At 42.6% G+C, this 27,555-nt stretch overlaps 1 protein-coding gene and 1 long non-coding RNA gene across 2 annotated transcripts in view; one reads left to right on the forward strand and one right to left on the reverse strand.

Annotated features, from left to right (window-relative positions):
• Positions 1-27,555, reverse strand: part of LOC117508715 (unconventional myosin-VIIa-like) — a 289,667-nt gene that overhangs the window by 19,579 nt on the left and 242,533 nt on the right. Inside the window, exons 32-41 of the mRNA XM_034168534.1 lie at positions 26,727-26,954; positions 19,213-19,380; positions 17,258-17,375; positions 16,021-16,147; positions 15,692-15,861; positions 15,066-15,256; positions 7,130-7,254; positions 5,555-5,712; positions 2,316-2,469; positions 196-351 (exon numbers count right to left, since the gene is read on the reverse strand). Coding sequence (XP_034024425.1) covers positions 196-351; positions 2,316-2,469; positions 5,555-5,712; positions 7,130-7,254; positions 15,066-15,256; positions 15,692-15,861; positions 16,021-16,147; positions 17,258-17,375; positions 19,213-19,380; positions 26,727-26,954 — 1,595 coding nt within the window. The remainder of the gene's footprint in view (positions 1-195; positions 352-2,315; positions 2,470-5,554; positions 5,713-7,129; positions 7,255-15,065; positions 15,257-15,691; positions 15,862-16,020; positions 16,148-17,257; positions 17,376-19,212; positions 19,381-26,726; positions 26,955-27,555) is intronic.
• On the forward strand, positions 16,361-27,218 carry LOC117508718. Its single transcript, XR_004560175.1, has 3 exons — positions 16,361-16,370; positions 26,720-26,729; positions 27,133-27,218. It is a non-coding gene; the product is annotated as an uncharacterized LOC117508718 (long non-coding RNA).

Genomic DNA, 27,555 nt, shown 5'->3' on the forward strand with positions numbered 1-27,555 from the left:
AATTGTAAAGATAAAAGTTCACAGATTAAGACCTGTTTAAATTTCAGTCAGGACCACTTTAGTCGAAAGGAAAGCTTTACTTTACTGTAATAAATTATCTTTGGCACTATGGCTCTGTTCTGGGACCTCCCTCCTACTCCACAAGTACTGAGCAGGGGGGCAGCTGCTTGGGGTCTGTGTGTGTGTGTGTGTTACCGCAGTGCTTTGTGCAGTCTCTGCATGCAGTCTACAGATAACGGGTGGTGTTTCTTGGATTGGAGGAAACGCTGGACGTGTGGCAGCAGCACATTACTGGGGGGAAACAAACCAGTACACAACCAGAGCAGCTCCCAGCCTTTCTCCTCACTGTACCTGCAGCAGCACAGCACAGTGGCAGCTTCACATTCTCTACACAGAAGATCTTCATACAATGAAGCAAATCAAATCTCGGCACAAATGTTCCAGGTGCCTTCTAGCAAACTACATCTGAAATGTCATATCTTCTTTTAAAGACAATCCTTCTCTGTTCTACTCCACCATGAACCTGTGTGACTGGTGAGGCAACAGACAAAAGCCACAGACATTTACAGAAGCCTATATCTCCTTCAGACTATTAATAGAGAAGGAACTTGAAATAAATCCAACTTGTCCAACTTGAAATAAATTGCAGATAGTAAGGGTATGGCAGGGCATTGGTTGTTGGTTTGTTGGATGACTTTGGAGGTAAGGAAGAGCAAGACAGTGAGAACCAATCCCAGGGTCAGATGGTGGAAGCTGGAGGAAAACTCTCATCACTCACTCATCTTCAACCGCTTTTCCGGGTTTGGGTCATGGGGGCAACAGTTCCAGCAGACCCCAGACTTCCCTTTCCCGTGCCACACTGACCACCTCTGACTGTGGGATCCCAAGGCATTCCCAGGCCAGTGTGGAGATATTATCTCTCCACCTAGTCCTGGGTCTTCCCCGGGGTCTCCTCCCAGATGGATGTACCTGGAATGCCTCCCTAGGGAGGTGCCCAGGAGGCATCCTTACCAGATGTACGAACCACCTCAGCTAGCTCCTTTCAATGTGAAGGAGCAGCAGTTCTACTCCAAGCTCCCCACGGATGACCGAACTTCTCATCCTATCTCTAAGGGAGACACCAGCCACCCTCCTAAAGAAGGCCATTTCGGCCACTTGTATCCACGATCTAGTTCTTTCGGTCATGACCCAACCCTCATTGACCATAGGTGAGAGTAGGAATGAAGACTGACCAGTAGATCAAGAGCTTCGCATTTTGGCTCAACTCCCTTTTTGTCACAACAGTACGGTAGAGTGAATGCCGATTCTTCGGCCAATTTCACGCTCCATTGTCTCCTCACTCATGAACAAGACCCAGAGGTACTTGAACTCCACTTGGGGCAAGACCATATTCCCTTCCCGGAGAAGGCAATCCATCGGTTTTCTGCCAAGAACCATGGCCTCAGATTTAGGGATGCTGATCCTCATCCCAGCCACTTCACACTCGGCCAATTTCACGCTTCATTGTTTCCTCACTCATGAACAAGACCTAGAGGTACTTGAAGTCCTTCACTCGGGGCAAGACCATATTGCCTTCCCGGAGAAGGCAATCCATCGGTTTTCTGCCGAGAAGCATAGCCTCAGATTTAGAGATGCTGATCCTCATCCCAGCCGCTTCACACTCGATCCAGTGAGTGCTGGAGGTCACCGGCCGATGAAGCGAACAGGAAAACATCATCTGCAAAAAGCAGTGATGAGACCCTGAGCCCACCAAACTGGAAACCCCCCTGAAGGTCGTGAAATTCAGCGAGAAGGTGAGATGGGCTTTGAAAGGAGGTAAAGTAACATTGGATGCTTAGAGGACTACTGCCCATGTGGTGAGGTAGGCAATTAGGAAGGTGCTGGGTGTGGCATCTACACAGAGGAAGGAACACAAGGGCACTTAGTGGTGGAATGAGCAACTATATAAAAGTATTGAGGAAGATCTTGGCAAAAAAAAGAATTGGGATAGTCAACGAAATGAAGTAAGTACAGGAGTACAAGGATATGAAGAATAAGCTGAGGAGAGATGTGGCAAAGGTGAAGGGAAACACAGGAGGCAGAGCTGGAGGTCACTGAAGACACTTCAATTTTCCTTGGGATTGATGATGATAGACATGATTTTCCCATCTGATGTTTGAGCATCAGATGGGATGTGTATCACATGCAGACAGTGAAGACTTATACAGGTGACCTCAGTTCATGTGAATATCATCGTTCAGAAAATGAAAAGTGAGATTTGTGTGTACTATTATATACTTATAAGTAGGTGAACTTGGTAAACAGCAAATACACACTTGACATGGTTGTCAGTGAGCTGTTTGAGGATCTGGCAGTAGATCTCATCTTTCAGAAGTTCAACTTTCAGAGGTCCTTCGAAGATCTGATCAGTCAGCTCGTTGACTGAACGAGTTCGTTTGGATGGGTAGTCACCCATGTACTTCATCATAGGTGCAACATGTCAAGGAACACAGTAGTCTGATTAGCTTGTACACATGAAAGTGTCTTATTGTGTTCAGAGTCAAACGCAGAATACATTATGGAAGAGGCGAGGTAAATCCTGGTCACAGCACTAATGCAAAGCAGAAAACACAGTCACACCCACTGTCAGCTTTAGCAATAACAATTATTCCAATATGTATAATTTGGAATTGTGAGAAGAAACCAGAGAATCCACACACATGGAGAACATATAAATTCCACAGGATTCCATGTTTCAAAGTCTTGGCACATTCAGACTTGGAGACTGAGCAGATGATGGTACTCATGACTCCTCCTTTGGGAAGCTACAAGAGGTCTGAGGTCAGATTCAAAAACTGGGCAGTGTTGTTTCATAATGTGTTCCTGCATTTTGGGAAAATGGGGCTGTTTCTCTGGATTTTGAGCATGCTCTGAACTTCTGTGATGCAATCTGTGTTTTTTATATACAGGCCCAAAGACACAAGCATGCTCATAGGCATGTGCACACCCACGCAGGCACACTCACACACTACACATTTACTCTTGATGACACAGACCTACATTACATACATGCATGATACAATCACAACTCATGAAGCATTTGGTGTTTTTTCCTGAGCTGACTAGATGGCAATGTCTATTCAAAAAAGTATTCCAAGGAAACTAAAGTGCATTGAGCTTTTAGTATTTTTTTTTTCTTGACTACTGCCATCTAGTGGGCTCAGAAACACACCTAATGCGTACTGAAGCCTCACATGGTCATCACCAACAGTCACCCATTACCAAAACTGCAGAGTGGACCACAAAACTAGCAGCTGCATTGCAAATTTCAATGAAATGAAGATTGAAAAATCTTCTTTTGCTACCCCAAAAGGGAGTGTAGTGGCTGTATTCTCCCCCTGTTCATTGTGTTGTGATTGATTCCTCCCACTTGCAGATGCTCTGACCAGTCAGCCAAAACCCAGGCTCTGGCCTGTTGGGGGAGTGAAACCTATCGACCACCACATAGACAGCCACTCCTGGTGGCCTCTGTCACACTCACTCCTCTTACACCTCACCCCCATCTGGGTCACAGCATAATTGTAGTGCCCGTACTCACTCTCTGTTCTGCCTTGTGTGATCAGTGTCTCCTCCCACTCACTCCCCTTGGGATGCAAACTCACTATCTGTGGCATGGGAAGTGGACGTTCTGACCAGCTGGCCACAACCTGGACTCTGGGTTGAGTGCCCAGAGTACCCTTTGGCTGTTGGGGGAGCGAGGCCTATTGACTACAACATGCACAGCAACTCCTGCTGGCATCCATCACAGAAGCAGTCGAATGAAAAACGTAGTAGATGTACCCTTTGGAAGTGTTGGAATGTGCATGCAGTTCATGCATGAAGGTGTCCACAAAACCAGAACTTAGTCTCTGCATCAACCAAGAATGGGACCACAGCTTATTGAGCTGCTCTTGCATTATCCTCTGTTGCTGCAGAGATGGAACTATTGTTAACACTGTAACATGAAGGTGGTTTTCAGAAATACACTGAGTGGTGGGTACAGCTAACCAAAAAGTTAGCTTCAGTAACCGCTAATCCGCTAACTGAAAAGTTAACTTTTATACTTAAACTTTTAAAGTTTAGTAAACTTTTATAATGCTAAACCGATAAACCACAAAACTTTTTTAGCAGAAGTTACAGCTAACTGCTAACCTTTAGTACTATCGGCTATTGATAAGCCAGTTTCACATTTAAGCACCGCTGAGGCTTCTGACTAAAATCAAAAGCGATCACAAACCCAAAAGTGAACAACAAGCCAGAACTTTTGTCTCACATAGTCAGACAGCTGTGAGCTCAGTCCTCCTCCTGCTGTCCAAAAGAGAAAAAAGCCATTTACTTTCAACATGCAAAAAAGACAGACAGTGTGGAGGAGACATGAGGCGCAACACACTTTTCACTTATGGTTTTAGTCATAAACAACTAATTGTGGACAGTTTGTCAATATTAATGGTAACTGTCATTTTTACAGAGATAAAATATCACACATTGGACATATTTTTTAAAGGAATGCACTAAATTCTGAAGGTTTGAGCTTTTAACAGACACATGTGGCAAAAGGCATTATGGGAAATTCAAATATCTCTTTCGATCACCCCCCCCCCCCCTCATCAAAATGCATCGAACACTGCCATCTACTGGATGGAATTGTGAATAGAGGCCTGTGTTGGTCGTATATTACACTTCACAAACAGAATTTTCAGTTTTGCAAATGCCCCCCCCTTTTGTTTTTACAAATGAAAAAATGACATATTAACAAATACACATTTATTTGTAAAAACCAACACACGTTACAATAATTTGTGTGTTGGTTTTTACAAATAAATAAACCAACCAGCGAAGGAGTGCATTGTGTGGCCAGCTGTAAAAGTCATAAGCTTGTCCAGAAGGGTTTGAAAGGGTGCAGGTCTTCAATCCTATCAACTAAGCCAGCAGGTGATTTCACTAATTTTCTCTTCTTTACCCAAAGTAGTGTTAATTAGCTGTGTCAATCACTGACATAAGCAAATTATTCCTTAGCTGTCATGAAGACCTCATCATCTTTCCCTGTCTTGACCCAGTTTGGTATCAGTGATGTTTTTTTTTTTTTTTTTTTTTTTTTTTAATGTGGCCTGTTGTGGGTCTGGTGTACTGATGGGTTTAAAGTGTCAGTAGACTGATTTTTTTTTTTTTTTTTGGGGTGGGGGGTATGTGATGAAATGGGCTGCCCTTGTTCCATTCTGGGGTGTGGTCTCAAACTGAGGAAGATTTCTGAGTCAAATTGGACTTGTGTCACATCATAAATACACTTACTGTTATAGAAAATATATGGAATTATGGTAATTGTTTGGCACTGTTGTTCAGGTTAGAGTCTATCAAAACCTTCAGTGGAGTAGAGTTGAGATGTTGTGCGGAGACAGGAGACGTTCCAGCAGGTCATTTCTCAAGAAATGTTGTGTGTCTCTGAGACACTGAGAAAATGTTGATCATGTTTCTGTGATTTTACTGGTCGGTCCCATTAAATATGTAAATTATGAACCATCGCCTGATTAAAGGATATCGATGAAGGCCATGCAGGCTTCCTGTGACAGCTGTTCATGGCTGACGACCTTCTTCAGCAGCGGCTGTTTCAGTGGCTCTCTGGTGCAGCTCCACATCTTGTCCTTCCCACGATTCTTCGTGACCATCACCCTGCTCAGGGTGTGCTTGGGGGGAGGCCTGGACATCACAGGTAACATTATTTTAGACATGTTCAAAGATTATTATTAGCTGGCCTGCCACTGCGACCCAGACCTGGATAGGTGGCTGAAAATGAATGAATGTTCAAACATATGAGGGCTGTTCATTAAAAATTTCCCCTGACTAACTTCTGGTTATTGTAGGAGGCTGAAAATGCAAATGTATAATAATATATATCTCTATAGGTCACATAGTAATCTGCAGCCATGAACGCACAACAGTTTCTCTTTTACAGGTGCTAAGGTGAAGTAAGGTGCAATAATGAAGCCAGTTGAATGCAGAGCGGCCATCAGGTTCCTTACTTGAGGGGCCGCACACCCTGGGAGATGTTCAATGAGATGAACGAGACTTATGGGGAGGATGCACCATTGCATGACATAGTCAAGCCCTGGCATCATCAGTTCAAATGTGGTCAGACATTGGTGGAAACAGCACTCAGTCCCTGGCAACCACAGAAACACTCCAATATAACATGATGAAGACACCATCCAGCAAGTACATGCATGCTATGCCTCTCAGCTTTGATGGCCTTCCACAATTTTTGCAGCACTGAAGTGTAGTACGTCCCAGCAGTTATGGTATCCTTTGCCAGGAAATCCATCATCACTACTCCATGCTGGTCCTAAAAGACCAAGAACTGCAACTCACAAGCGCAAAAAAGGGAGCAGCCAAAGGGATTTACATTTTTTTGTGTTACATTTACCCTTACAAATCTAGTTGGCCTGAACCATGGTAATTAACTAACAGTGATGCAAATTCATCACAATTTTTAAGAAGCTATATGTTAGATTTAGGTTCATGGAACATAAAAACCAGCAACACCCATGTTGATTTTTCTGAGTGCATGTGCTTTTATTTTTACACACCCACAAATAGAGACAGTGACATCAAACGTACTACACTTACCACTCATGGTAACCGCAGCACTTAACTAAATTGACTAAACCAATTGAAGTACAAAAACACGATAAATCAAAAACATTAACAACACTGTTAAACCAACATGTTTCAACAGTGGTAATAAATTATGCAAAGTTTTGATAATGAGTTGGAATGGTGTGTGAGTCCAGAATGTTTTTAGAACCTCAGACCTCAACAGTTTTTAGAAAAAGAAATCAACCCTTTTTTCCTGGTAGGATGAGCAGGATTCAAATCCAGGTCTTCATATTGGCATGCCAGCTTCTTATCTAGTTTGATCTTACAAGTGCACATTGGACCCGCTCTACCTTATACTATCAAGGTGAAATAAAAATAATGCTTCCTGACTCCTCACGTGGCCATCACTAAGGTCTACATTTTGGCAGTCTTTCACTGTCCCACCGAAGTACCGACTGTACAAATAACACTTTCATCCAAGTGTCATACTTTTTTGAATATGTGTGTGTGTAGTGTGTACCTGAAGTAATCATAGGAGAACTCCTCCAGTGTGTATGGCTTCATTCTGCTTTCGCTTTCAGGCATGACAAACTGAGACACACGAATTGTTTCCTGTCGCTGGTCCGGTGTCATGGTTACCAGTGCCTGATTTGTTCAGTTACGAAAAAACACAAAATCATGTCAAAATACTTTTAAGAAAAAAAAAAGTTTTATTTATGGCTGTCAAAATAACACATAAATGTAGATTAACTACAGCACCTACAATGTGGCAACTGTGTAAAATCTAAATTAATCACAGTTTCATCTATTTGGTCATCCCTTATTTGGTCAGTCAATAAAGAATGCTTTTGGCAGCAATAACAGGTGTGCGGTCATTTTGTGTTTTGAACATTTTGTCAGAACCCAGTGTTTATTTGGTTTGGATGTTGATAGTGTGCTTCATTAAAGGGGTGGTGACATGATGAGTTGAAAAAAAAAAAAAAAAACGGTCGCGTGACTCATGGTGCCATCTTGGTTCCAAAATAGCATTTGCTGTTAATCTATCTGCATGTAAATCCAGCTATTTTATTTATTTATTCACTGAAAATGCCAGGTTGCTGTGGATCTGGATGCACAAATAGACACAAGGGCTTCAGGATGTACAGATTCCCTTCAGATCTGAACAGAAGAAAAATTTGGAATATCTTTATTTGCTGATGATATACTTTTGTACATAAAAAATCCATTACATTCTATTCCCCCGCTCATGCACTGTCTTGGCAAATTTGGTGACGTATCTGGTTACAAGGTAAATAAGGAAAAATCTGAGGCTATGATGATTTCAGGACAACGGCCTTGTCAATTAAACTCTGATGCTAAATTTAAATGGTCAAAGGAGGGCTTCCGATACCTGGGAGTTATCTTAACACCCGACACATCAAAACTTTACAATTCAAATTATGGAAAACTAATATCCCAAGTCAGAAGTGATCTAGAGAAGTGGCAGACACTCCCTCTGTCTCTTATAGGCCGGACAGAAACTATAAGGATGAATGTGTTGCTGCGATTTCTTTTTCTTTTTAATTCTCTTCCAGTTACAGTGCCTCATACACTTTCAAACTCCTGGACAAGCTTTTAACTAAATTAATTTGGCAAAACAAACGCCCCAGGGTGAGACTCAAAGTTCTTTGCTCCACAAAAGGTAAGGGTGGCCTAGCCCTTCCACATCTTAAAAGTTATTTTTGGGCTGCTCAGCACATGGTGTAAATCAGATACTGACACGAGATGGTTTCAGTTAGAGCAGAGTTCAGTCTCAGATAGGCCAATATCAGCTCTTTTATTTATGGAGAGAAAACAATGGAAGAAACTTCAAATTCTGAATGAATGGATCACATTTACTTTATGTGTGTGGGAGAAAGTTAGGAAACAATTTAAATTACCCTTAGCTTTGTCTAGAGCTTTAGAAATAACAAATATAAGCAGATTTTTTGCCTGCGAGACAAGATGGTGGCTTCAGTAAATGGGCAGACAGAGGACTAAAAATGATAGGTCAATTGTTTTCAGGAACAACCCTCAAATCATTCTCCCAGATACAACGAGAATTTAATATTCCAAGTAACAATCTTTTCAGATTCTTTCAAATACGTCATTATCTTGAGAAACACAAAGAATTTGAACAAATTAAAGCTCATCCAACAGATTTTGAACAATATTGGATAGAGGTTGCAGAAGACAAAAAACACAGAAGAAAATAATATCAGTTTTATACAAACTCATACGTATCGAACTAGACGACAGTACATTAGATATGAAGAATAAATGGGAATTGGAACTTAACACTATAATAGAGGACATAGACTGGGAGAAATCATGGGAGGATTGCCATACGAGGTCTGTGAGAAAAGTATCCGACCTTATTATTTTTTTTAAAAAACTATATGGATTTGAATCACGTGTGATTACATAAGCCAAGCTTGAACCCTCGTGGGCATGCAAGAGTTTTTTCACGCCTGTCGGTGACGTCATTCGCCTGTGAGCACGCCTTGTGGAAGGAGTGGTCCAGCCCCCTCGTCGGAATGCCTTTGTCTGAGAAGTTGCTGAGAGACTGGCGCTGTGCAGTTTCAAAAACTGTGATGCACATCCGAGTGGACACCATTCGAGAAATTCAGCTGGTTTTCGGTGAAAATTTTAACGGCTGATGAGAGATTTTGGATTGTTTCTATCGCTGTAAGGACTTCCCACGGAGCGGGACGTCGCGCAGCGCTCCGAGGTGACGTCGTCATCCTGTTTCAAGCTGAAAACCTCCAAATTTAAGCCTCTGTTGACCCAGGACGTCGTGAGAGAACAGAGAACTTTCAGAAGAGGTCGGAATCAGCAGTTTATCTGGACATTTCACTGTTAAAGGAGATTTTTTTAATGAAAGACGTGCGGACGGATTGGTGCGTCGGCTCGCAGCCGGCGCAGCGTGCCCGCCACAGGAAAAACACCTCCGTTGGAACATGCCCTGCTGTTAAACAATTTCTCAGATACTCACTCAACTGAAAGCCACCAAAAGCCGCCTGGATTTTACAAATGGTTATCAACACGGAGGTGTTTTTCCTGTGGTGGGCGCGACGCGCCAATCCGTCCACACGTCTTTCATTAAAAAAATCTCCTTTAACAGTGGAATGTCCGGCTAAACTGCTGATTCCAAACTCTTCTGAAAGTTCTCTGTTCTCTCACGACGTCCTGGGTCAACAGAGGCTTAAATATGGAGGTTTTCAGCTTGAAACAGGATGACGACGTCGCCTCGGAGCGCTGCGCGATGTCCTGCTCCGTGGGAAGTCCTTACAGCGATAGAAACAATCCAAAATCTCTCATCAGCCATTAAAATTTACACTGAAAACCAGCTGAATTTCTCGAATGGTCTCCACTCGGATGTGCCTCACAGTTCTTGAAAAAATTTTGATCAAGCACAGCGCCAGTCTCTCAGCAACTTCTCAGACAATGAAAATCCGACGAGGGGGCTGGACCACTCCTTCCACAAGGCGTGCTCACAGGCGAATGACGTCACCGACAGGCGTGAAAAAACTCACGCATGTGCACGAGGGTTCAAGCTTGGCTGATGTAATCACACATGATTTAAATCCATATAGTTTTTTTTTAAAATAAAACTGTCAGTTTCTTTTCTAATAGACCTCGTAAATGTTTAAGCAGTCCAAATTGGAGAGAGTTTAGCTGGAAATGAAGATTTTTTAAGACACCTGTTCTGGCCAGCTGTAACAACACCAGTGCCCTCTGCTGGCGAAAGTGTGGACAAATTGGTGATTTTTCGCACATTTTTTGGGAGTGTCCAATGCTAACTGTTTATTGGGAAGAGGTGACTAAAGAAATAAAAAAGATTTTGGATCTTAATACACCAGTTAATATTTCACTGGTTATGTTGCTTGGTACAATACCTGGTGTTTTGGATAAGGACAAAACATACATGCTAAGAGTGCTTGCGTTAATAGCACATAAAATCATCACCATTAACTGGCTCAAACCATTTCCACTGACAGTGGAACAATGGACTCAAAGACTGAGATCTGTGAACTGTATGGAAGACATCACTTCAATACTAAGACTTAAGAGAGAGAGACACACTTAAGGAAATGGTCATCTGTAATCACCTATTTTGAGATTTTGGGAATTTAGAGTGCACTGATGCCTATTTATTTTCTTTTTTTAATGCTATTTCTCTTTTTTTTTTAAACCATGTCTATAATAACAAATGGCAAGTGTAATTTTGTCTTTGTGAGTGTGTGACTATCTGTCAAGGAATTGTTTTAATAAAAGTAAAAAAAAACAAAACTGTAGAAACAGTTGATTCATGATCAAGGATTCTTATTTTTTATTGTAATCATGTAAAATATGAAAGAATGAAATTAAATACTCAGGTCTCAGCAGTAATAACGGTCTTAATAAATAGACTAAAATACCTAATAGATACTAGAACATGAACATAATATAAACAAGTAGCAAAAAATACGAAGTGAATAGGGTCAGCCTCATGACCCTGAAGAGGATTGCAGCAATCCCCAACCGGTATAAACTAGAATACTAGGAGAGAATCTCAGAGGTTCCTTCTACCCAACTCCAGACTGGATTTCTCATATCATCTGTTAAACACTTTGTTTAACAGATGATATGAAAGTGTCATTTAACAGTGTTCCATTCTACCATAAAGCTGTGATGGTTTAAGCAACAGGCTAAAGTTGCTCTGTGGGGGGTTCTCTCCAAACGCAGCTACTATCACAGCTTAACAGTTTGAGAGGTGCACAAAGTGTTAAGCTAAGTGCCACAGTAGTCACGACCCTTGGCATGGAGTTTGGTACTACATTGTCAGGAGATTTTGTGATATCTATGCCAATTTTTACTACTGCTTCTACTCTCAAAAAATAACTTGGTCAGTGAATATAAAAAAATTATGTAAAGTTTTTTCCACCCAAGTAAAATACATTACCCTAGGCAGAAACAATTTTGCTGAGTGACCTAAAGGGGCTTTCACAGTGGCGTATTCGTAGAGTTGCTCATTGCAGCGTTGTGTTTCATTTAAATACACCCGAAATACGCGCGTACTCAGCCTTTAACAGTGTTCGTTCATACTTGCAGCTGCGTGTGTTCGCATTTTAATATGTGCACACGGTCGCGTGTGCCATGCTGCACCAGTTTCAGTGCTATTTTCTGCCTCTGTGGAAGTGCGCTCTGTTCTCTACTGCATGGTGTGGTGCGGCTCAAAAACAGAGTCATTTAACATTATTATTATTTTTTTATGCAGCGAGTGCGCCTTTATTTTAGAGTCACAGCTCTTTTCAGCTTTGATCAGACTGATTGATCAGGGCGTTTGATGAGCGCACCGACATGCAGCGAGTGCGCGTTTATTTTAAAGAGTCACAGCTCTTTTCAGCTTTGATCAGACTGATCGATCAGGGCATTTGATGAGCGCACGGACATGCAGCGAGTGCGCGTTTATTTTAAAGAGTTACAGCACTTTTCAGCTTTGATCAGACTGATCGATCAGGGCATTTGATGAGCGCACCGACATGCAGCAAGTGCGTGTTTTTTTAAAGAGTCACAGGTCTGATTAGACACACACAGAGACAGCGAGAGAGAGAGTGAGGGAGGGAGAGCACGAGTGTGAGAGAGCGCTTTTATTTTATTTTAAGGAGTCTGATAGAGGAGAGAGAGCGGTTTTATTTTAAGGAGACTCAGAATCCTCAAAATAAAACCGCTCTCTCTTTCTGTGACAGAGAGAGAGAGAGCAGTTTTATGAAACGATGCGACACAGTGAAACAGTCCTCACATAATTAGTGCAGTATGATAAAGTGAAGCAACGATCTTGCAGTATTTATAGCTCCAGAAGAACAACAGGGAGATGTGAAGTGGCGCACAGTACCGTGTTGAAGCATGGGTGGGCTCACAATAGCGGACAGTAGCACGGTGCTGCGTGTACTCGCGTGAAGGCTCCATGCTGTGCTGTACGCCGAAGAAAACAGGTTTAATTTCTTCCATTCTACGCACGTAGCCCTCAACATACTGCTGCGTATTGAGAAAAAACTCCTCGTGAAGTGGGCGGAGAGCTGCTCATTACAGCGTAGATGATACGCTATAATGAGCAGCTCTACAAATATGCCACTGTGAAAGCCCCTTAAGTGTCAACATGATGAATTTGCGTTACTGTTACCTAATTATCATGGTTCAGGCCAACTACATTTGAAAAGCTAAATGTAAACCTAAATGTAAATTTGTTGGGTCAACATGATGATTTTGCGTTACTGGTACTCAATTACCATGGTTTAGGCAAACTAGATTTGTAAGGGTAAATGTAACAAAAATAAAAACTATGTCCCTTCGGCTTCTCCCTTGTTTGCACTCAGGGTCGCCACAGCAAATCTAAGGTGGATCTGCATGTTGAATTGGCACAGGTTTCACCTCAGATGCCCTTCCTGACGCAATTCCACATTACATGCAGAAATGTGGCGGGGGTGGGGTTGAAACTGGGAACTTTTTGTACTGAAACCAAGTGCACTAACCACTTGGCCACCACCCTTGCTCTGTAAGTAGTTACAACTACTTTTAAAATAGCACCATTACATGTCAACTTAACTTTGTTGTATTGGATCAGCACAATTTATCCAGATCCACCTTGGATTTGTTGTGGTGACCCCGAGCACAAACAAGCGAACCGGCAAATGGACTCACTGTTTTTTTTTTTTGTTACATTTACCCTTACAAATCTAGTTGGCCTGAACCATGGTAATTAAGTAACAGTAACACAAATTCATCACGTTGACTCAACAAATGTACATTTAGGTCACTCAGTAAAATTGTTTCTGGCTATGATAATGCCTTTTACTTGGGTGGAAATACTTTCCATAATTTTATTATGTTCACTGAGCAAGTTAAATTTTAAGTTGTTGCATGTTTTGTTAAAACTACATGATTTGAATGTGCTCACTCATAAAACTTGATTCTATATCGTAGAAGCTACATGTTAGACTTATGTTCATGTAACATTAAAAACCAACAACACTCATGTTGGTTTCTTTTTTAGTGTACTCATGTGCTTTGGCACTGTTTGCAGAATTGTTTTTTGCCATACTATGAGCTCTCCTTCTGAATTTGTCCTTGGAACAGCAGGTCACCCGGTGCTGGAACACTTCTGTCTTAAAACAAATGACAGGTGACATACTATTTATTTCATTTTATGGCCAAAACACAGGTCAAGCCTGACAGCATATGCTGATGCAGTGCATCGTTACATCCAACACACTACAGAACTAGGCGTCGACTGATATGAATTTTTAAGGGCCGATACAGATTTGGAGGTATCAATTTGGATACAAGGTTTGGAGGTCGATATTTGCCTGCAGTATAAAAGTGTCAAAAAGGTGTAAAATTTAGTGTAACACACTCTTAACACAAAACTTTCTTTAAATGTTTTGCAGCATGTTTAATTCATAGAACCTTTCAACATGACCTTCACACAAAAAGTGCAAGTACAAATAACATTATGAAGTTGAACAAATTAACAAATAAATAATTACAGCTGACACAGCTCCAGTCTGCACACTGCTACCTTCTTCCAGTCTGTGGGACAGCAGGCTTCAGCACTGACAGGTTGAGCTTGTGACGTCTAACAAATTAAATAATGCTGTGGGCTTTGCTCCAGACCAGAAAGCAGTGATTCATATTTTAAAAGTGGTATGAGCTAACAGCCCCTCAATGCCTGAAGTAAGGAGCTATTAGCTCCATATGATGGGTCCTTCTGACACATCAGTGAGCCTATGTGAAGCAGAATAAATTAAAGTAATTCAAGATTTGTAATGTTTTCTAATCTACTGTAAGAGCCACAATTTGAGGCAATTTAACTTAAATATGGTGCATATTTCATATTTCTGTTAGATTTTATGTCATTTTATGGCATGCATAGGTCATAAATATTGTTTAAAAGGTTAAAAACACATTAATATTTGGTAGACATAGCATTTGCTGCCTTCTTGAAAACTAACACACAGTAACTTTAATCCAGTGAGGCAGAGAGCTGTGTCAGGCAGAGTTTTCCTCTCATCTGGACAGTTTTTTCTTTCAACATTTTTGAATGGGATTGCATTACTTTTTTTTTTTTTTTTTTTGGACAATATAACCCCTTTAACAATTGTCTTATGTGAACAAGAGCTGGACTGATTGTATTGTCAACCCTGCTCTTTAAAGGATAAAACCTGGATGAAAAACTTTCTGAATCATAGTTTTTCACAATTTCCTGGTTCACAAAGTGAGACAGTGTGTTGAAGATTGATCGTTTATGATCAGCTGCTTTAACAAGCATTTAGTGCTAAAGTCAACTGTTCACACAAATGAAACAGTTTGTACAGTTTGTAAACAATTCCATCCATCCTACCCGCTTACTCCAATTAAGGGTCACTGGGGCTGGAGCCTGTCTCAGCAGTACTCACCACTATGTCTTGCGGAGGTCTGGTCATGCTGGGTAAGACATACACACAGTCTGCAGGGAAATCGCCTCTTTGATTGGTCCGCTCATTAATACCATGTGCCCAACCAGAGTTGAGGACCTGCTCGCCAGTGTCCTGGTCCAACAGGATCAGGTCACCTTTCAGGAAGCTCAGGAATGTTGAATCCTCTCCCGCTGGAACAAGATTATGTCTCAGGTGAAAAGTATGAAATGCTTGACTTTTATTCCACAGCCTGTGGGTGCATACATGCAGTTCGGTGTACATCGAGATCCGATCTGGCCATTTATGCAGTCCACTGAGAGCCAACCTAGTTAACCATGTGGTGATGGTTTGTCAAAGAATGGCTAGAAAAGATGAATTACAAGCAGTAATGTTGGTTGCAGGACTAAGAGTTAATCATGACAGCAGGATTGGTGAATTAATAAAAAAAACCACATTCTAAATCTGAATGTCAAAAAGAACATTAATTTGCTCTCCAGAGATGCTCAAGCTCAGTCAGATCTGATTCCACTGCCTTACTGACACAGAAGGAGCGGTAAATTTGTTTTTCTGACCCACTACACATAATAAATTACATTAGAGTGTTTCCATCATCATCCAGGACTCACTGGGGTTGGGGTTGTCCTGCAGCGCAACCACAAACTTTGACCTCCTCCTCAGGCCTTCCAAGAAGGTCACAACTAGGTCACGTATGTCCTCTGCGTTGTTGGATGTGAAAGTGTACTCATCTGCTTTGATGGTAGCCAAAGTGAAACTCTGAGCCTGCAGCTTCCCTCCTCTGAAAGACACAAACAAGATGAGGAAGGGTATGAGGAGATGAGGAAACAGCTCCCAAAATGTGAAAAAGACAAATATCACTCAGGAGATGAGGGTAGCAATAAGTTATTGACTGAACACAGGACCTTTTCTGTTCACTCCATTTTTCAGCATGACTCACCTGCTGCTGGAGACGGCAGTGATTTCTGGGAAGGAGAGCTCCAACAGGACCTGCTCCTGCTCATCTACAAAGTACACCCCGGTCCAGTTCACAGCCACGATCAGCTCATTCTTAGGTAGACTGGGTCCTGAGAGACAGGAAGACAAACACCAAAAGAAAGAACCCTGTCACACAATGATGAAGACAGTAGGGTTTTTTTTCACTGACTTCATCAAATGAGGGTATAATGTTTAACATATGTTTGATTAAACATATGATTCTGGCAGAGCAGCACAGTGACTTAGTGATTATGACTGATGCCTCATTGTAATCCGATTACATTTGTTCTGCAAATCTGATTGGTTAATCGTGTGAGATTTCAGACCATAAAATATTGCGTTGACGGTGGCAAAACATTCGACCGTTTCACATTTGATGTATTACTCCGCACCCTGACCGTGTTGCTGTCAGCTGAGAGCGAGAGAAACTAGTGCAGTGACGATGATGCCGAAATGGGTGAAGTTAAGCTACCATATGACAGTACTGATGTGGATTCTCATACAGAATTACTCAATGCAGTTGACGAGATGGAGAAATCTGTGGGTCTGCTCACAGAATTTCAAGTCTGGCATGAAGATGCTGTTGCTATGGTAAGCTTCGCCGACCAAATTACTTACAGACAAATCAACTGTGCAAATTATGGAATTGCATTAGAATGGGAATGACCACCTTGTGTCTGATGATTTGCGGCTGTCAATGCTGGATTATGGTCGCAAATATCCGTTTTACCGGCTCCGCTAACGTGTCGCTGGTAAAACTCAATTTTGCGACCGTAAAATCCAGCATGAACGTCTGCAAATCATCAGACGCAACAGGCTTCTTGCTAACTGCAAGAAGGTTGTGGGATTGCTTCCCTTCCTTTGTGTGTTGAGTTTGCATGTTCTCCTTGTGTCTGCATGAGTTCCCTCCTGGTGTTCCGGCTTCCTCCCACATCCAAAGACATGCATGTTAAGTGAATATGTAACTTTAAATTGACCGTAGGTTTGTGTGAATGCGTTTGTCTGTATATATGTGGACCTGCTCCCCCCACCCTACGGTGACCCTTGACTGGAATAAGTGGGTATAGAAAATGGATGGACAAATGATTGTACCAAAGAATTAAAGCCCACTCTGGCCAAAGACGAAGACATGTTTTTTTAAACAACTTATTGTTGCCTTGATCATGTGTGAGGATGTGAAAGGCTTTAGAAATGCTGACCTGAGAATTTGAAGGCTTCATAGAAACGTGAGAACAGCAGTGGCCACTTATGGCGAGCAAAATCCACCACTTCCTCCTTCACCTTTTGAGGGTCAAACCTCTTCTGGGTGTAGATCCCCTGAGCAGACAGAGACATGTTCTAGTACTTTCATGTGTGTTATTTTGCTTCATGATGATAGCAGACAGTGGCACAGAACACCTTAATAAGCACAATGTATATGAAAATAGTTTGTCTACATGACTGTAATCTAATAAGTGGCAGATTAGCTTAGTGGGTAGCACTGCTGCCTGATTAAAACTGCACTGATGGGACGGTTTATGAGCCTGGAAATCTTAACAATGATATTACATGTGAATGAAGCAGTACATCTACCCTGTCCATGGTGCTGATGTTAAACCACTGACATTATTAGTAAAAGGTAGGAGGTATACTCTGTTCTGAATGTCAAAGGAAAGTAATGGGCCACATTCAACAATATCTTCTTAAGAATCTTCTTAGAGTCCTTCTTAAGCTGTCCTCAAGAAGGGTCTTAAGAAAACTCTACATCAGATTCATCAACGTGTTCTTAATCTGCAGAACTGTTCGTAGCTGTGTTCTTCCATCTCTATTACAGATTTTTTTCCTTATAGTCAATCTAGATCTTTTAAACTCAAGGCTCAGCTCATGGCCTCTAAGACCAGCATATCTTCTCATTTCCAAGAAAATTTCAAAAATAATATTTTCATGTCCGTGTAAGATTTTGTACATTTCTATTAAATCACCTCTAGTGCGTCTATTTTCTAGAGTAGTTAAACAGAGTCCGGCAAGTCTATCCATATAGGACATATGTTGCAACTCAGGTACCAAATTAGTGCAGGAAATCAGCGAAAAAGAAAGGGTTATTTTAAAATCTGACACCAAAAAACCCCCATCACAAAATCCCAATGGAAGATACAGCGTACTGGAGCGGGAACACAAAACACCCAAAAGCTGTCTGAGTTGGACCAGCGCATCAAGACCATCATTGGGGAGATGGCACTCTCCGGTAGGCTATGGAAAAAATCAAAGTAATTGGATATTTCATTTTCCGCCACCCTACATTTTAGGAGTACCATTGACTGAGTGTCTGGACATAGACCCAGGCCCTGAGGCAACGCTTCCATCCCCTCCCTCTGCGGCTGCTACTCCACTTGATTAATATTAAAGTGCTGGTACATTGTAAAAACTGTTCACCAGGTGCCTTGAAAATTTGAGTTAATTCAACTGAATATCAGTTGACTACCTTAAAGCTAAGCTTTGTTTCAACTCACAATTAGTGAAGACAATGGATAGCTTTAAGTTCAAATTTTGAAAACATATAAACTTGAGTCCGATATCCTAAACTTTCCATTACAAGGTGGAGTATATGAGGAGACATAAGTTCACTTTACTTAATGGGGGCTATCATTTATTACAGTGTACATTTAATTTATTTTAATGTAAAAAATTCTCTGTAAATTACCAAACCGTAACATATAATAATATCACTGCAAAATCATATTTGAATGACCTTCACATATTTAGTCAACGCAACCAATGCGACAACATGTCGGCACTGAATCGGCACTGAAATGTGCGTAAGAGTACTCCTGAGAGTTTGCAGGATTTGTTCTTACCTCAGAACAATACCCTGGCTATGTCGAATAAGTTTGATGCCACATGTTAGCAACATTAGCAAGGATATTTAATTATAGTAACAGGAAATTTATTAAATAAACAAAATCTTGACTGAGGTACATCTATAACCATCTACAAAAACTAATCCATTCTGAATCATTTGACACAAATATCTGTGAAATATATGTTGGCTCTTTCATAATTCAATAAACTGAACATACGTGAAATATAAAAATCTGAAACTTCTGCTACACCATGATGAAAACATTGCTCATATAGTGGAGTCTGTATGACAGCTCTTGATTACTCTAAGATGCACCTTTTTGTGAGCAGCCATGATGAAGTGGGTCCATTTCTCCACTGTCCTGGAGGTGCTGATCTCTCTGTCGGGGATGTAGGAGGGGATGAGGCTGAGCAGACGCTCCAGAAGGATCTCTGACCCGTAGTCAACATAGTACTGCTGAGAGGCCAGCTCTGCCAAGTCATCCTTTTAAGACAGAAATCAAAGGAATATAACGCAAATTCAACTTCTAATTTATTTTCCAATTTGACACTATCAGGGGTTATTTAGACACTACCATCTCTTCGATGATCATCCAGAACAAGTGTGGAGTGCTTTTTGAAAAGAGAGCAAGGGTCTTGTGGAATTCCCCGTGTCTTCACTGTGGAGTATTGTTATCACACACTATAGGCCCTTTCACACCGGGGCCAACGTTGAATTGCGTATTGCGGCGTACCGACTACACCGACTTATGCAGCTCTACGCTGAGTTTTTGCTCTCCTACGTAGCAGTGTGCTGAAGGCTACGTGAGCCGGACGCAAAAAAATTAAACCTGTTTAATTTTTGTTGAGCACTGGATGCAGAAAGTACGCAGTTTTTAAGCAAGTCTACACAACACACCACAACTGTTTGTAAATCTACACAACACTGCACTACTGTACACCAATCCGCTGCAATTCTACACAACCCTATGCCAGGGTGAAAAATCCTTTTAGGTTTTTTATCAGTACATACCTGGACTGATAGATTTTATTCATCCTGCTGGACTTTTCTGGCAGTGAAGCTTCAAAATCACAGAAGAAAAAGAGGTGGGCCAAGCGTCAACATTCAGAGGACATGTCCACATCCACTCCTCATGGACAGATCGCCAGCGAGAGGAGATGTCCACGTCTACTAACTTCGCACAGACGGATGGATCGTGCACGCCATTGCTGCTGTAGCTTTCTTTCACCTCCAAGTTCTCTTAAGATTCTGGCAAGTTAAATAAAGTCCATTAATTCCTGCTCACGGACCGATCGCCAGCGAGAGGCCATGTCCACCGCCCACTCCTCATGGACGGCACACGTGTGTGATTCCCGGCTGCAGCTCCACGGCACTTTCACCTTCTTAAGTTCTCTCACAATTGTGGCACATTAATAAAGTCCATTAACTCCTTGAAATAATGTATTCTGACATTTTCCAGTGTAACAAATCCATCTATGTGTCAGTCTGTAGCATCATGGAGCTCTACTCTCTGCACGCAAGGCTAGCTCTCTCTCCCTGCGCGCAACTACGCAGCCATGGCGAAGCAGCAGCTTGTGTCACGCTGCACGTTTGGAAATGTGAGTGGCGTTTGCTTCATGTATCATTTTGAGAACGGTGCACATTTCCACAATGCCAAAAAAAAAAAAGACAAAAAGTGAGCAGTAGTGGACTGTGAGAGGCAGAAAAATAGCAGCGAGGGCTACATATGTGGCAGTAAGCAACCATATGCAATTGTAAGCAAGACTAGAAACGGAACCACACACCATCACATACCAGCCTACACAGGGACTACACCAATTCTGTGCAATTTTCCAGCGTACTCCATATGCATCACAGTGTAGCTATATGCAAGCCTGGTGTGAAAGGGGCTTAAGTGTGCATCTGTCTGTCTGACTGTCTACCAAATACAACCCCAATTCCAATGAAGTTGGGACGTTGTGTAAAATGTAAATAAAAACAGAATAAAATGATTTGCAAATCCTCTTCAACCAATATTCAATTGTATACACCACAAAGACAAGATATTTAATGTTCAAACGGATAAACTTTATTGTTTATGTGCAAATATTTGCTCATTTTGAAATGGAACGTCCCAACTTCATTGGAATTGCGGTTGTAACTCAGAAATGGGTAAGCATATTTTTAACTAACTTGTTATGAATAATTTAAGATGTTTTAATACATTTTAAATTTAAAAGCATAATCAAAAATACTGTCCAAAACTCATATTTGCCAGAGTACCTCTATAAACAGTACAGTATCCAACAGTCTTCCTCATGTGGTATAAGTAATGCCATGATGGGATCACTCAAACATCATGACATGATGCCAATATTCTCAGAAAAACACATGTCCTGGATATCTGTCTGCTGTGTCTTGAAACAAGTATCATACTGTTAAAGTGTAGTATTACAGCCAGGTCCATAAGTATTTGGACACGGACACAATTTCTATAATTTGCTTCTATACACCACCACGGTAGAGTTGAGATGAAACAATTGACGTGTGTTGTTGAAGTGCAGAATTTTAGCTTTAATTCAAGGTGTTCAACAAAAATATCACATTCCCCATTTAGGAATTAGTTTTCGTCACAGTCCCTTCACTTTCAGAGCACATAGGTAATTCAACATCCCAGATATGAGTATTATTTTAATACAAAACAACACTTTTACAATGAGTTTCTTGGAAAAGTCAAGGGATGAATACATGAAAATTTCCATACTGAATACTGAACATATCTTTGACTTAATTTACATCAATCATCAAGAAATTCAACAGACATGTTGTCTGTCTGGGTGGATGCTATCCAAAGACCGAAGCCAGTTCCATAGTATTGTGGATGCAGTGAAGTGGAACACCAGCTCATGCTCTCAGACTTGACTTGACTTGATTAAGAAATGCAAACAGTATGGTACTGGATGGTGAATCTGTCTGGAATCAGCAGTTCTCAAAAGCTGAGTGACAAGAAGCAAACCAGTAAGGGAAGCCCCCAAGACACCCATAAATACTCAGGAGTTAAGGTCTTCAGTGGCTGTGACTGGAGAAACAATGCAAAGTGGAACTTTTGTCTGTTGCACGACCAGTAACAACTCCACGGACGAACAAAAAAGGATTTTCATGCAAGAAAACAGACCACATCTCAAGTTTCTACGTGCCATCTGGCAAACTGTATATGAACTTTTTTTAAAAATAAAATTGTTCTATGTTCCACTCCACAATGAAGCTGTAGAATTGGTGATGCAATGGACAAAATTTGATTTCCACCATATAAAGTTTATCCAGTCAACAGCCAGTCTGCTCTGTGTCTGCCTGATACCATCAGATCTCAGAAGCTAAGCAGTGAGGGACCTGGTTAGTACTTGGATGGGAGACCTCTTCAGAACACCAGAGGCTGTGTGTGTTTCTCCAGGTAAATATTGAGGTAAATATCTACTGTGGTGACCCCGAACACAAAAGAGCAGCCGAAAGGACAACAACTGCAACAAATATTTATCCAGTCACAGCCACAGAAGCCTCCTTCTCAACTGTGTGCATGTCTTGGTGGTGGCTTCCCTCACTACGCTCCTTGCACAGTCACTCACAGATTTTAAGACTTGCCTCTTCCAGACAGATTTACCATATAGTTTGTATTTCTTTAAGATTGAAGTAAATGAAGTCCAAGACATATTCATTGACTTGGGAATGTTTATGTGACCATCGTCTGACTTATCTCAAGAAAAGTGTAAACGTGATTTGTTTTAAAAAACATTCTAAGGCCCTATGAATTGAGACACCACAACACCTTAAGGGAAAAAAAACCTGCCCGTCTCAAACTGCCATATTCACTGTTTGTTAACATGGCAACCAAAGCGCAGCTTGTTGCAGCAGCCTGTTTGTGCTTTTTATTTTCTCGCCTTTCTGCGTCAATGCAAAGAAATAGAAGGAGTCACAGATTTCTTTGACACATTGCAATCATGTCGGAGAATTTTGTGGTATTAATAATGAATTTAATGAATTGGTAATTAATAATAATAATAAACAGTATAATTAATTAATTAATTAGTAATTAATTGATGTTAACAATACTAATAATAATTATCAATTAATCATTCATAATAGTAATAATTAATATTGTTAATTGATCAATAATTAATTGATTGATTGAACTGCCACCTTATCGTGGTGGGGGAGTTTGCGTACCCGGATGATCCAAGGAGCTATGTTGCCGGGGGCTTTGTGCCCCTGGTAGGGTCTCCTAAGGCAAACAGGTCCTAGGTGACGGGTCAGACTAAGGGCAGTTCAGAAGCTCCCACGACCAGTACAAAATCAAGGACCGAGACGTCACCCGGTATGGTGGAGCCGGGGCCCCACCCTGAAGCCAGGCCTAGGGCTGTGGCTCGCGCGAGCGCCTGGTGGTCAGGCCTTAGCCCACAGGGCATGGCCAGGCTCAGCCCCTGGCTGTTGGGACGTGGAATGTGACCTCGCTGGGGGGGAAGGAGCCTGAGCTTGTGTGGGAGGTTGAGAGATATCGAGAGATAGTCAGGCTCACCTCCACGCACAGCTTGGGCTCTGGTACCCAACTACTGGAGAGGGGCTGGATGTTCCACTTTTCTGGCGTTGCCCATGGGGATAGGCGGAGAGCTGGGGTAGCATTACTTATTGCTCCCCAGCTCAGTCGCCATGTGTTGGAGTTCACTCTGGTGAATGAGAGGGTCGCATCCCTACGCCTTTGGGTGGGGGGAAAGGTCTCTCACTGTTGTCTCGGCCTACACTATCTAGTACCCTCGGCCTGTACCCTCTGACTGGGGACTCCATTGTTCTAACGGGGGATTTCAACGCCCACGTGGGCAGCAACAGTGAGACCTGGAGGGGGGTGATTGGGAAGCACGGCCTCCCCGATCTGAACCTGAGCAGTGTTCAGTTGTTGGACTTCTGTGCTAGTCACGGTTTGTCCATCACGAACACCATGTTCGAGCACAAGGGTGTCCATAAGTGCACATGGCACCAGGAGACCCTGAGCTGGAGGTCGATGATCAACTTTGTAGTCGTATCATCTGACCTTCGGCCATGTGTCTCGGACACTCAGGTGAAGAGAGGGGCTGAGCTGTCGACCGATCACCACCTGGTGGTGAGTTGGATCCGCTGGGAGGGGAGGAAGCCGGTCAGACCTGGCAGGCCAAAATGTATTGTGAGGGTCTGCTGGGAACAACTGGCGGAACCCTATGTCAGTGAGGTCTTCAACTCACACCTCCAGGAGAGCTTCTCCCAGATCCTGGGGGAGGTTGGAGACATGGAGTCCGAGTGGACCATGTTCTCCACCTCCACTGTCGATGTGGCCGCTCGTAGCTGTGGTTACAAGGTCTCTGGTGCCTGTCGCGGTGGCAATCCCCGAACCCGGTGGTGGACGGCAGAAGTAAGGGATACCGTCAAGCAGCTCTCCACCGGCACTGTCTACAGTGCGGGTGGGGAGCTGTTGACCCTGACTGGGGATGTTGCCAGGCGGTGGAAGGAATACTTCGAGGATCTCCTCAATCCCATCATCACAACTTCCGAAGAGGAAGCAGAGACTGGGGACTCAGAGGTGGACACATCCATCACCCAGGCTGAAGTCACCCAGGTGGTTAGAAAGCTCCTCGGTGGCAAGGCTCCTGGGGTGGATAAAATCCATCCTGAGGACCTTAAGTCTCTGGATGTTGTGGGACTGTCTTGGTTGACACGCCTCTGCAACATCGCGTGGCGGTCGGGGACAGTGCCTCTGGATTGGCAGACCGGGGTGGTGGTCCCTCTGTTTAATAAGGGGGACCGGAGGGTGTGTTCCAACTACAGGGTGATCACACTCCTCAGCCTCCCCGGTAAGGTCTATTCCATAGTACTGGAGAGGAGAATTCGACTGATAGTCAAACCTCGGATTCAGGAGGAGCAGTGTGGTTTTCGTCCTGGTCATGGCACACTAAACCAGCTCTACACACTCCATTGGGTGCTCGAGGGTTCATGGGAGTTTGTCCAACCAGTCCACATGTGCTTTGTGGATCTGGAGAAGGCATTCGACAGTGTCCCTCTGGGCACCCTGTGGGGGGTGCTCTGGGAGAACAGCGTCCGGGGTCCTTTGCTAAGGGCTATCTGGTCCCTGTACGACTGCAGCAGGAGCTTGGTTTGCATTGCCGATAGTAAGTCAAACCTGTTTCCAGTACACGTTGGCCTCCGCCAGGGCTGCCCTTTCTCACCGGTTCTGTTCATTATCTTTATGGACAGAATTTCTAGGCGCAGCCAGGGTGTAGAGGGGGGTCTGGTTTGGGGACCACAGAATCTCATCTCTGCTGTTTGCGGACGATGTGGTTCTGTTGGCTTCGTCAAATCAGGACCTTCAGCGTGCACTGGGGCGGTTTGCAGCTGAGTGTGAAGTGTCCGGGATGAAAATCAGCACCTCCAAATCCAAGACCCAGGACACGCTGGAGGGACATCTCTCGGCTGGCTTGGCAACGCCTCGGGGTTCCCCCGGAGGAGTGTGTGTGGATCGGGAGGTCTGGGCGGCTTTGCTTGAGCTGCTGCCCCTGCGACCCGACTCCGGATAAAGCGGAAGAAAATGGATGGATGATTGATTAGTAATTAATTAAATAATTACTAATTAAAAGAAATAAACACTTGAAATATATGATGATATTCTATCATATTCATGATATTCAAATTATATGACCAGCACCTGTATGTATGTTATGGGCTGCATCTAGCTCTGTTAACCTTATATTTTCTTTTTCAAATTCTCCCATTTTTTGCATCCAGCCCTGTTTCCTTTAGAAATTTCCTTGACAAATAATAGCAGTCTATTAGGACATCAGGTTATGTGTTACACATATACGTGTGTGTATATATTTTCCAACTTACTCCCACTGGTGAAACTTCTACTCATTTTCTGCCTGAAAGCTTATTAGGAGACGAGTGCGCTCAGGGCTCCCTGTTTGTTTACAAAATACACACACATTACAGACCTTGAAATCCAACAGCAGGGATTTCTATTATCCAAAGATTTATGAACATACAAATTAACGTGTTCATCCTATATCATGATTTTCTCCATTGTAAGAAATAAAAGTGTCTTATCATAGCGTTCGTGTGTATATGTATTATAGCGCCTCAGCGCACGAGCAAAGTTACGATATTCTTCAGAACGACAATATACGCAACCTGCATCCAGCAGCATACATGTTGGTGTCATAGGCAACTGCCTGTAAAGTTTTTTTGGCAAGTTATAACTTTCTACACAGTGTAATTTGTAATGAAAGCCCAGTTTCATTTGTGCGACTCTTTCGGCGCCATGTTTGTTTCTGTGGAGACAACAGTAAGCTCCTCCTACCCCTCCAAACAGAGTGTGCATCCAGAATCACTCCGTTTGGAGGGGTTTGTAGCCCTCTGCCTACCCCTCCACCTCGCTCCAAAAAGAAAATTAAGACACCCCTCTGTCTCTTGTGCCCGCGCAAAATGGAGGGGAAGGGGTAAGGGGAAGGGCTGAGGGGTAGAACTGAGATTCAGCCTAATATTCTGTTTTTCCAATTAATTCTGAGCTCTGAAAATGGAGGGAATGTACATGGTTAATGAGATATTTAGTTTAAACCTTTGAAAGTCCATATCTTGACTGAACTCCTTTACAAAAAATTATGTCACTGTCCAAACAGTTATGGACCACACTGTATGCTAAATAAATAATTGAAATAATTTTAATGTGTCAGTTGCAGCCCCAGTTTTTATTCAGGGTTCAAAATCAGTTCAAACAAACCCACAGAAGCCGAACTCAATTTGTTCAGTAAATGGAGACAGAGAAAAAAAGCAGTCACCCTGTCACAGCGGTATTCTCCAAACTTGACCCCCCTGACAGTCTGCTGGTAGATGAGGTTGGTGGCGACCTGGTCGTCAGCAGGACAGTGCCAGGGCGTGAAGATCTCCTTCCTGAAGAACAACCTCCAGGGGGCGTTCCTCTCCTGGGCACCCTGCTCCTTGGCATACTGCTCACACTGTGATACGGCGTCCATCACATGGTCGTTCCCGCTGCCTAAAGAGGAGACCTGCAGCGCCACACAGAGGTCACAGACAGCTTTACACACAGCTGAAAAGCAGGAGGTCAAGAGTAGGGAATCAGAAGAGGAGAAGAAGAACAGGAATATAACAAATGGGTAGAAAAAGGATAACAGAAGTGAAGGAAGAGTGCAAGAAGGGAGAGGAGACAGCTGAGAAAAAAGGGAGTTAGTCCACGGGCCAACCAGCTTTTCGGTACCACTTAAGTGGACGAAAAGACATTTAGAATCCAGCCTCAGTGTATCATGGCCTACACAAAAATGTATGATAGCCAGCCCAGGGTGGTAGCTGTAGCCAGGTAGGGGCCAATGAAGAATTGCACAAAGGTCAAACTTTAAAAATGCTCCAGTCATGTTGAAAACAATATCACATTACTTGTCTGATCATAACGATTCCATTTGGGCTATCTGTGACTGAATGTTATGGAGTTATGAGGTAAAAGTTAAAGTTGCTCCAATTTCAGTAAAAAATGATGCAGATTAGTGGTAGGGTTAATAGGGTTCATATAAGGAGTAGTTAGCACCATCTGTCATGCTTAGTTATCATGTTACAGGGTAACATATGTCACATGTCATAGAATCCAATGGACGT

The sequence above is a fragment of the Thalassophryne amazonica genome, chromosome 4 (assembly GCF_902500255.1).
Source record: "Thalassophryne amazonica chromosome 4, fThaAma1.1, whole genome shotgun sequence".
NCBI lineage: Eukaryota > Metazoa > Chordata > Actinopteri > Batrachoidiformes > Batrachoididae > Thalassophryne > Thalassophryne amazonica.